Genomic DNA, 11,308 nt, shown 5'->3' on the forward strand with positions numbered 1-11,308 from the left:
TTAGCTTATAAGTAGAGGGAGATCCAGAATTTTTTAATTGCGGGTGCTCATCAGTCTTTAACTCTACTTTTACTTTTAGGATTGGGTGGTCAATCAATATTTTTGTATATAATTACTAGTTCCCAACATAGAAATATAATGTTTGGCTAAAAAATATTAGTGCTTAAGTACTCATAGGGTTGAATATAGATTCGCCATTGCTTATAAGTAGTTTTTAAGTACATAAAATTCACTTTTCTAACTTTTCAAAGACAAAATAAATATTTAGGCATTATTATTTAATCTTTAAAACTTAAAATTTGCATCAAAACACTATTCTATGGCTAGATCAATTTAGATTTAGGGGCAGGTCGGATTCAACCATTTACATGAGCATGTGAGTTTTTCACTGGAACCCTAGGTGAGGAATCACTCTAAATCTTGTTTTTCAACCGACTAATTTGCTAATATTATTAATTACTAATATTACATTTTTCAAAAAATAAAGAAAATAAAGGGGTGCGGCAGCCAAGCTAATGCCAGAAACAATTAAACACGCTACTATATAGTATCACTTTCAATTTTTGTCACTTTCTCGCTCTCTTGATCCAATGCTCTTTTAATTTAATTATTTATTATTGCATAAATGGTCCACCTTGGACACAATACATTAGCAGAACACACGCTCAACCAATGGCCACACGTGCAAACTCCGTGTACCCTTAATCTTTCGGGCAGGTAAGAGTTTTATCCTCAAACGTACTACTCCTAAAGCATCATATACAACTACTTAAAGCCAGATCAAGTCATTCTTGAATTTTATACCCCATCTATAACAGCATGACTTGTGTCATACCCTGACACCCTTTTTGATAAGCTAATTAAAAATCATAGTTATCTTGTCTTTATATAACAGAAATTAGTTACCCTTAAATTTAATGTGTAGTTTCTTGAAGTGTTGAGATTGAGGGAGCTGAAATTAAAGGGAAAAAAGATGGGATTTGAGAGTATGAAGAAATTGAAGCCTTTGTTGCATTTGTTGTTGCCACTATGTGTGCACTGGATTGCTGAAGAGATGACAGTTTCAGTGCTTGTTGATGTTACAACTAGTGCTCTTTGTCCTGGCAATTCCACTTGTTCTGAAGCTATTTACATTAATGGTGTTCAACAAACAGTATGGAATTTTCCACTTATTCTTCTTCTGGTCTTTTATTGTGTGCATAGTATCTTCTTTTGTGTTTTTTTTTGTTTCCCTTAAGGATTCTTGAGAAGGGAGTCTTGGCGTAACTGGTAAGGTTGCTGCCACAATAGACCCTTGTGGTCCGGCCCTTCTCCATCCCCGTGCATAGCGGGAGCTTAGTGCACTGGACTGCTTTTTTTAAGAAATCTTGACATAAAGAATGTTTCTTTGTTATGTGAGTGCTTGATTTTTTTTTTCCGGTGCTTGATATTGAATTGTGTGACTTACCTCGTATAAAAGCTTAAGCTGTTAGAGATTTGAACATAGGACCCTGCCACTCTCATACCATGTTGCCGTGTGTTGCCACATCTAAAAACTTAAGTTGTTAGAGATAGTACACTTTTATTTACTTAATTAGATCTTCTACACTTAATTCTATGATTTATGTTTGGAAATAGGATATTGACTAGAAAAAAGAAGCTGAACTCTGGACTGGGCTGGACTGCATTATGGTACTTGTTAATTGTTATGTACTCGACTTGTTTCATTTGTGGATATTTTGAAAATAGTTATTCATTTAAATGTTATTACTACTATGGAGCAGTAATGTGTGTGGTTGTGGTGGTGGTAATATCATCTTCAGATTGAACTATTCAGCTACAATTTTTTTTGTGTCAGTGCTTCGATAGAAGTATACTATTGTGATTTTTGAGGGATGTATGGCTCTTAGATTATCAAGATAGACTTTCATTTCAACAAATAGAAAGGGGAGTGAGCTAAATTGTATAAGTCGACATTTAACATGAACTGCTTGCATTTAAGGAACTGTGACGTAACCTGTTTCTTTTTCAGCTGTCGATTTTGGCAAAAAAGTTCCACTCTAGGTACTTTTTTCCAACTTCTTAGATGTGCTGAAATATCTTCCTAACGACGAAATTTCAGCTCTACTCATGGAGTTAAATCTTCTGTAGATATCCTCAGAAGTATTTGGAGTACTTTGATCTTTATATTAAATATTCATTTGTATAGTTTATATATGCTGGAAGTTCAATTTGGCTTCTGGCTTTTAGCCTATGTTTACAGTCATTCTAATGATATAGATCTTAGGAGTTAGAATTTCGAAATACAATTTGTTGAACATACTAATATTATGGCTATGATTAAGAAGGCGGGCAGAATTAGTTCCCTTCAAAAGTAAAGTTGAATTTCTGTATTAGCACAAAACCACTTAGAGTGGTCGCTGGAGAAGAAAGCTTGGACTGATAAAATGTAAATTCGTCCTCTGCAGATTCCATTGTTTTAAAGCTGTTTATTGATAAATGTTGTTGCACCATATAATATTGTGATATGCATAAGGAGATGGTCCAACCTGTAAGCAAACTGACTTTTCTTTTGGGCATTGCCACTCCTTAGGGATGGAAAGACTGAGCAGTACACTTCAATTTGGTTTGTTCTGGTAGAAGGTTTTTTGTAACCGGTAGTGTAAATATTTTATAGAAAGTGCAGTACCTACCCAATGGCTTTTAACTATTCTCCGACTTTAAGGAATTTTGTGCAAATGCAGGTTGTTGGAATATTCAAGATGCTGGTCCTTCCTATCCTAGGTCAGCTTTCAGATGAGTATGGGCGTAAACCGCTTCTTCTTCTCACCATATCCACAACAATTATTCCTTTTGGTATGTATTGCATTTTTTATGTTACGCAGTAATATACAAATATCATCTTTAGACAATATAGTAGTATCTATATAGATTTGGGGTCACTGTTCTATGTACGACTGACAGTTTTCTGCTATGGCTATTATCCGTTATTAATGCTCATTCTTTCTGTCTCTCTGTTCCTTTTAACATTCCAGGTTTACTCACCATCAATAAGTCAAAGGGATTTGTCTATGCTTATTATGTCTTGCGGACAATTTCTTATATCATAAGTCAAGGGAGCATTTTCTGCATCTCTGTTGCTTATGCGGTAGGACTTTCATCTGGTAACTTTGCCGACAGGCATTAAACCTGTCCTAATTTATCAAGAATCTAACTGCAGGTTTTCTTTTGCTTTTTTCAGGCAGATGTTGTTGACGAGAGTAGTAGAGCAGCAGTTTTTAGTTGGATTACAGGCCTTTTTTCTGCATCTCATGTTATGGGGAATGTCCTAGCACGTTTTCTTCCTGTCGGCTACATTTTCCAGGCATGTTGGTTCCATAGCTTGACCAATTTTGCGAGCCATAGTTTCTACTATTGCTATATATCGCCGCTCTCCTAATGAATTTTTCCCGTTCAGGTTTCAATAGGTCTCTTGATCTTTGTTCCTATTTATATGATACTGTTTCTAGAAGAGACTGTAAGTCCAAATACAGAGGTGAACCAAAGTTCGACAGTAAAGAGCAAGGCATTGAAGGTTGTTCAGGAACGATATAATTCGATGAGATATGCTGCAAATATTGTCACTAGCAGGTAATTTTGCACGTGTCTTTCATTACGTTTCAGGTTCTGCTACCACATGTCGATTTGGCGCACAAATGATTCCCAATACTAGCTCATTAATGTTATCTTGTATCACTTTCCTTGTGTTTTCTAAATGACATTTATTGCTCTCAGTCCAACACTGAAGTGCATTTCTCTCGTTTCTTTCTTCTATGAGTTGGGAATGTCCGGCATCAGCAGCGTTTTGCTGGTATGTCACCTGCTTCTTTCAATTTTCCCAGTCCCATATTAGTACATCCTTCAGGACCCTTAAAATATGAGTACTGATGAGTCTTTGTTGCCTTTTCAAGGGATTACACTGTGAATCTCGACTTTATCTGTAATGATTGAAAATTCATGTACGTTAGTTTTATTTGTGCAGTACTATCTGAAATCAGCTTTTGGCTTCAACAAGAATCAGTTCTCAGAAATTTTGATGATGGTGGGAGTCGGTTCTATAGTCTCGCAGGTAATCAGAATATTGAGCCTTGAGATGTCCTTTTGATAAAGATATTGAAACCGTTCCGGCTATGTGCGTCTTTAACAGACTATTCCATACATTTACCTCTTTTCTGTATTAAATGTATCTAGCCAAGTTTTTGTGTTTGTCATATGCAGACATTTCTTTGTTCATATGTACATAAATAGATATATATTCTAAAATATTGGTGAGATCACATATCTTGTACTCACAAAGATATAATGAAAGTAAGCATTACAATGTCCTACTATCTTTGTCCTACCTTTCAAAGGAAATGCCATGTCAGAATATTGGTTTCATGTTCGACGCAATATTCCATGTCCTTGTTAAATAGCTCATAGATATCTCTTCTATGCTATCTCCTAAATAGGTCTTTCTTGTCGATCAGACCCACTGAAATCTGTATTTTTATCTGCTGCATTTTTGGCTAGTTCACCGTGTATCCTGTACAAACTCTAGTTTCATTATGTGAAATTTCTATTTTGTGCTTACCTTTGTAATTTCATATTTCCAGATTGTGGTGCTTCCTCTTATAAATCCTCTTTTTGGGGAGAAAGTGATACTTTGCATGGCCTTGCTTTCATCAATAGCCTATGTAAGTTCCCTTGATTAATTTTAAGACAAAAACAGGCACATATTCTAAAGGGAAAATAACCTATTAATGCGCTTTGTTTTGCAGGCAATGCTTTATGGATTAGCATGGGCACCTTGGGTATGTTACTAATTATTTAAGATAGATGTGTTTGAAAGCAGAACATTGCCTCTTAAAAATGAGAAAATGCTGACCTGAGGGTCATATCTACACAACAAAAATCCTCTTTTCTTTAGTAGACTTTCTACAACTTAGCAAATTGTTTTTGATAAGAGAAGAAGAAAATGACATGAAAGGATGCCGATATTTTGACTTTGGTAATGAATAAATTCATATGATCTCCTTTTATGTGAGAGTAAAATGAAGTGGCATTTTTCAAATACACTAGTAGACCAAACTGTTTTGTGTAAGTAACTAATTGCATATAACAAAAGCTTCATACTCATTTTTATCCCCTCCTCCTCTTCCCCCCAAAGCTTAACTGTTTCTATTACCCTTTTTGTTTTTGCTGATACCAAAGCATAAAATATCGTATTTGACTGTCTTTGCTAACACAGGTTCCATACTTAAGTGCTTCTTTTGGGGTCATCTACATCCTTGTTAAACCCTCTGTGAGTAATTTCTCCAAACTTTTGTCCATGATTTCATATTATGTTGAAGAGCTTAATACTTGTTGATTTTCTTCTTAATAATCAACAACAACAACAACAACAACAACAACCTAGTGTAATCCCACAAGTGGGGTCTGGGGAGGGTAATATGTACGCAGACCTTACCTCTACCCCGAGGGGCAGAGAGGCTGTTTCCAGGATTTCTTCTTAATAATCCCTTATCCTTTTTGCTTTCTGACAGACTTATGCTGTTATATCCAAAGCGGCACTTTCAGCAGATCAGGTTAGTGAAATAATGAGATTTGCTTTACCAAAGTCAATGCCCTGCTTCAGCTTTGAAACCAAGGGGCAAAAAGATGCTAATTTAGGGAACACGTACACATCCCATCAAATCATGGACTAACTCAAATCAGTGTTTTTTGTCCAATATCTGCCTTAACGAAATCTCTATCTTATGGATTATGGGAAAGTTTCAACCTAAACACTTGTAGTTGTGGCTTGCTAGAAAGCTGAAGTCTAAAGACATTATATTGAAGCAATCCCTTTTTCACTTCTCCTTTTATAAACACCTGCTAACTTCTCAATCCTATTACAGGGCAAAGCACAGGGATTTATTGCTGGCGTTCAGTCAGTCGCGAGTTTGTTATCTCCTATTGTGATGAGTCCATTGACATGTAAGTCATCTTTGGTGCGCTTAAAATTTTTAGAGACATCTCAATCGACTGTGTTTAATCACTGACATAACGTTCTTTCAGCGTGGTTTTTGTCTCGTGATGCACCTTTCAACTGTAAAGGATTCAGTATACTTTGTGCATCTTTATGCATGGTAAGCTGTTTTATTTCTTTCTTTCCGCGACTTTTTCATATGTCATACCTGTTCTTGTGAAAGCTTTAACTTACACAAATTCTGCAGGTGGTTTCACTGTATTATGCTTGTATGCTAAAAGTAGAGGCTCCATCAAAGAAGACCTTCGACGAAAATGCAGAGAACATTGAAGCACCACTTTTGGCATGATACTTAAGACGTGTAACCATTATACCAAAATTTTCCAAGCTATAGTCCCCGAAGGCTGCATTTACAATGACGATTAGTCCAGTCTTCCTACGATAGAGTTGTAAATCTTTTGAAGCTAAGTCTAATCTAGGTTAGAAGAGGTGTATTAGTCTTGAAATCTAATTTGATCTGTTTGGTTATTCTTCAATGTATCTCTTCATTTTTTCGTCTCAATTAAAATGTTGGCTTGTACTTTGTACTCTCAACTTTACATGGAAATGGGATTATGGATATATTGGTAAATTCAATAGGTTGCTTACAATAGCATGGATATACTGTGTGATGTGTTGGTTAGATGCATGTAACGGCTTCGAACTTTGCCAAAGACAAAATTTTGGTATTAAGATGGAGAAGAATAGAGAGGGGCCCATTATGCAATGAGTTTCGAACTGTGTGTTACCGGTCTCAGAGATTTTTCGGTTATCAAAAAAAGAAAAATACTTAACCTTACTATACATTGTTCATGACAGAGTTGAAAGATCCAAAAATAAATTAGGTTTAGAAATGAAGTAGTTATATTCTCTAGATATGATCCAAATGGGAATTGTTTTGTATTCAAAATGAGATTTAGAGCTCAAATGCTACTTTTAGGGTGCATCACAGTCTACAAATACCATTCTCATCAATATATTTTGGTTTCTTTCATTTTCTTCGTGGTCCTTCTCTCATTAAATTATTGTATATCATCGTCGTTCTAGTTATTTTTCCAATCAGTAATCTTACTTTGCCGTTACCTCTTGATTCCATTTTTATGAAGTAGAGTATTATTTAATGAATTAAACAATTTTATTTAAATGTTGTAGTTTTAAATAGTTTTGAAACGTTCCCAATTAATACACATTTACGTGTTTTGTTTTAAAGAGCAAAATCATAACAAATCTTATTGAACGTTGTAGCTAATTGTCAATACAGTATTGACCCAAAACTTTCAGAAAACATCACAAGAAGTAGCAAATCTAGTATGTCAAAGTTACATCAAAGTTAATTGTCAATACATTATATTGACCCAAGTTTTTCACCAAAAAATAAAAAATCATAAGAATTAGCAATGTGTAGGATGCCCATGTTCCGGGGCCAAGAATGAGAAGATATCGAACTGGTATTCATGTTGCAACAATAAATCAAATTCAAAATCAACATCAGCAGGATTACCAAATAGCCCATTGGAGCAAGGCTGTTCAATTGGATCAAGTTCAAGTTGTTGAACATAATTAGCAGTAGAAAACCCAATCTCTCCATCCCAGTAAGCGCATGGCTGTATTTCAGTTGGACCAAATTCTTGAGCATTAACAGAGTTGCTACCACCTCCAATAATATCGCTCAATATTTCAGCAAATTCTCCATCACCATCACAATTCATAGCAGTAATTGATTTCCCATTCAAGAACTCAATTCTCCTTTTTACAGCCTCAATTTTTGAGTCCAATGCCAATAAAACATCCTCTTTTCCCTTTCTATTTTCAACATCAACAACAACATTCTTTTGCTTTTTCAAAGAATATTGTCTGTACTGATCAAGAACTGGGTTGAGATCAGCGGGATTTTTGGGCCAAGTTTCTACGGTTCCGTCGGCATCGACAATAATGGCGCAGGCCTTGACGTCGCAGAGAATTGAAAGCTCCATCGTCTTCTTCAAAACACAAGCCTTTCTCTTTAACATTGCTCTTTTGTCTGCCTTCATTGTAAAATAAAGAAAATAAAGGGGTGCGGCAGCCAAGCTAATGCCAGAAACAATTAAACACGCTACTATATATCACTTTCAGTTTTTGTCACTTTCTCGCTCTCTTGATCCAATGCTCTTTTAATTCAATTATTTATTATTGCAGAAATGGTCCACCTTGGACACAATACATTAGCAGAACACACGCTCAACCAATGGCCACACGTCCAAACTCCGTGTACCCTTAATCTCTCGGGCAGGTAAGAGTTTTATCCTCAAACGCACTACTTATATAGCATCATGTATAACTACTTAAAGCCAGATCAAGTCATTCTTGAATTTTATACCCCGTCTATAACGAGTCCAAAACTTAAATGGCAATTTTTTGGACTCAAAATAGGTTTCTATAGTTTTAAAAAAAAAGTTACTTTTCTACCTAAAACGCGGCATTATACTGCGTTTTACTTTAACAGAATTTTAGCCGTTAAAGTAAAACGCAGTATAATACTGCATTTTACATAAAGCGCGATATAATACCGCATTTTACTTCTTAAATTTAAAGCCCCCTTCTTCCCCACGACAGAAGCAGAAGCCATCCTCTATTTTTTAATCCCACTGCGCCCCCCCCCCCTCGTTTTCTCAAAAATAAAATAAAATCGAGTGGATCCCACCTGTCACACAAAAAGTTAAGATTGTAGGTTCCGCATACAACCCAAACCTTCTATTGTTGTGGTTTCCTTGTTTTGGGCTCAAAATTTCAATTTTTCGACTTTTCTAAAAACATAAATCGAGGTATTCCGATTTAGTTTATGTCGAAACTCGTATAATAATGCATATTAATTGTCTTGAATGTGTTTCCACATTGTTTTGTGTTTTGTTTGCGAATAAATTAGTATGTTATTTTTATCCGGGTTAAATTATTAGTGTTTAAAAAAAATAGTTAAAAGTTGAAAAATAATTTTTCTTGTTATAAAAATGTTCATAAATTTCTTTTACTGTTTTATATGTAATTTCGTGAATGTTATGTTATTAAATATGTTTGTTGTTTTTATTTAGTTTAAATTATTTATTTGTTTAAAGAATAGTGCCCTTATAGCGTAGTAAAATATATAGCCTTATAGCGTAGTAAAATATAGAGCCTTTTAGCGTAGTAAAATTTAGAGTCTTTTAGTGTAGTAAAATATAGAGCCTTTTAGCGTAGAATCTTTGTAGTTTAAGTATCTACTAACTACAAACTCTATCCAATTACACTTTACAAAAATTAATTATTTAATTTATAAAATAAACACAAAGAACTAACAAATTAATATATTCTGTCAAAATTCTAAAAATATTGAAATTGACACATATAAGAATTCAGGATAGTTTGGTGCTACTCGGCCTCAAATATCGAGCCTGGAACCCATAGATATTTACTCTATCCAATTAAATAATTAAATATTAATTATTATAACACAAATAAAATTTTAAAAATATTGAAATTGATACACATAAGAATTCAGGATAGCTTGGTGCTACCGACCCTCAAATATCGAGTCTGGAACCCATAGATATTTACTCTGTCCAATTAAATAATTAAATATTAATTATTAATAACACTAACAAAATTCTAAAAATATTGAAATTGACACACATAAGAATTCAGGATAGCTTGGTGCTACTGGGCCTCAAATATCGAGCCTGGAACCCATAGATATTTACTCTGTCCAATTAAATAATTAAATATTAATTATTATAACACAAATAAAATTATAAAAATATTGAAATTGACACACATAAGAATTCAGGATAGTTTGGTGCTACTGAGCCTCAAATATCGAGCCTGGAACCCATAGATATATACTCTGTCCAATTAAATAATTAAATATTTAATTTATAACATAAACATACAATTAATATGGCCTTAGGCCCCCCAAATATTTAAGGCCCTAAAAATATAAAGTACTACTATATCATTATATAATATATGTAATTTATATTTATACAATTATTGATAAAATATTTTAAATTCTAATATTTATTTAAATTTGGTAGACGTAAGATTGAATGAGTTAATAGGATAAAACTTTTCTCTCACTAAATTAAATAATATATTTATCTTCTCATCAATTCTATTTTTCTTTCTTTCTTTTTTCATATTTTTTACCATTTTACTTTCTAATTTAAAATCAAATTCTCTAAATTAGCTATTCATTTTTGTCACATTTGATAGATCCTCGTACCAGTAATCAAGTTCTTTTGTGTCTCATTTTTTTTAACTAATAAATCTCAGAGACAATTATCGTAAGGTTCAAAACACGATCGATAATAGGCTCAATCCTTTTACAATTTTCATTTAATGCTATATTTTTTATAGGGAGTTCAATACCATATGAGTTACGCCTAACCCACATATTATACGTTATTCTGTCACCGCTTTTTTTTGTCTCAATATTATATGGATATTATGAAAGAAATTTCAGAGTCTTTTAATATATTTTAGTTTTAAGCCACCAGTTTCGTTGAGCCGCCCTCATTAATGATCAACAATTATTTAGACCACTCCCCGTGAACGTGTTATTCAAGAGCTTCATTCACATTTGATAACTAAATAACACATTCGCTGATTGTTGTCTTATCTTATTTGAGACTGTATAAAATTTGATTGAGAATAGCAGGGGGATGGACATGTGGCTCGATTAGGAGACTAGTAAAGCTTTAATTTAGGTCCCCAAAAATTTTTTAATAATAGATTTTATGATTTTATTTCAAGTTAGACAATATTAAAGTTTGCAACAAAAAAAAAAACCAATAAACCTTGGACAATAGAAAGAAAGACTATCTACTCTTTAACACTAAAAATATTTTAGAACTTTGAATTAAATTACTTAGATCTTCATATTAGTAAATATATTTTTTACAACAAAATCAAAGGTAACATATTGAAAATACATGTCTTACATCCAATTTATTTAAGTTACCTCTTACTAATATAAATGATAATACTACTATGTGAAGTTAAAGGTTTCATCATTTAAGCATGTTATATTATAAATAATAAGTATAAAAAAATGGCAACACTATCTTTTTTTTTTTTGTATAAGTGTGTGTATATATACTAATAAAAAAGTATAAGGCCTCTTATTAAATTTCACTTTAGGCCACAAACTTTATGGAGCCGACATTGTATGAATGATATGATAATTTCAGGTAAACAAAAGTGCAATTAGCAGAGATAATTAGTACTATTACATTGTAAACTATCTGAATGTGCTGCAGAGGCACATGTTTCAGAGATTATTATTACATAAGG

The 11,308-nt window shown here is 33.5% G+C and overlaps 1 protein-coding gene across 2 annotated transcripts; it reads left to right on the forward strand.

The window, feature by feature from the left end:
• The first annotated feature begins 608 nt into the window (after positions 1-608).
• Positions 609-6,604, forward strand: LOC104223517 (uncharacterized). Of its 2 annotated transcripts, none has more exons than XM_009774972.2 (15): positions 609-717; positions 926-1,153; positions 2,724-2,835; positions 3,015-3,127; positions 3,221-3,343; positions 3,437-3,609; positions 3,754-3,829; positions 4,001-4,087; positions 4,614-4,694; positions 4,779-4,811; positions 5,249-5,302; positions 5,544-5,585; positions 5,898-5,976; positions 6,058-6,128; positions 6,216-6,604. In XM_009774972.2, the coding sequence occupies exons 2-15, from the start codon at positions 974-976 to the stop codon at positions 6,315-6,317; spliced, it is 1,326 nt and encodes a 441-aa protein (XP_009773274.1). In that variant the 5' UTR covers positions 609-717; positions 926-973; the 3' UTR covers positions 6,318-6,604. The 2 variants fall into 2 exon arrangements, with proteins under 2 accessions (XP_009773274.1, XP_070001703.1); XM_070145602.1 differs by lacking the exon at positions 609-717 and adding an exon at positions 1,618-1,671 and having other exon boundaries at positions 1,031-1,153.
• Positions 6,605-11,308: the final 4,704 nt, after the last annotated feature.

This window comes from Nicotiana sylvestris, chromosome 5 (genome assembly GCF_000393655.2).
Source record: "Nicotiana sylvestris chromosome 5, ASM39365v2, whole genome shotgun sequence".
Lineage (NCBI taxonomy): Eukaryota > Viridiplantae > Streptophyta > Magnoliopsida > Solanales > Solanaceae > Nicotiana > Nicotiana sylvestris.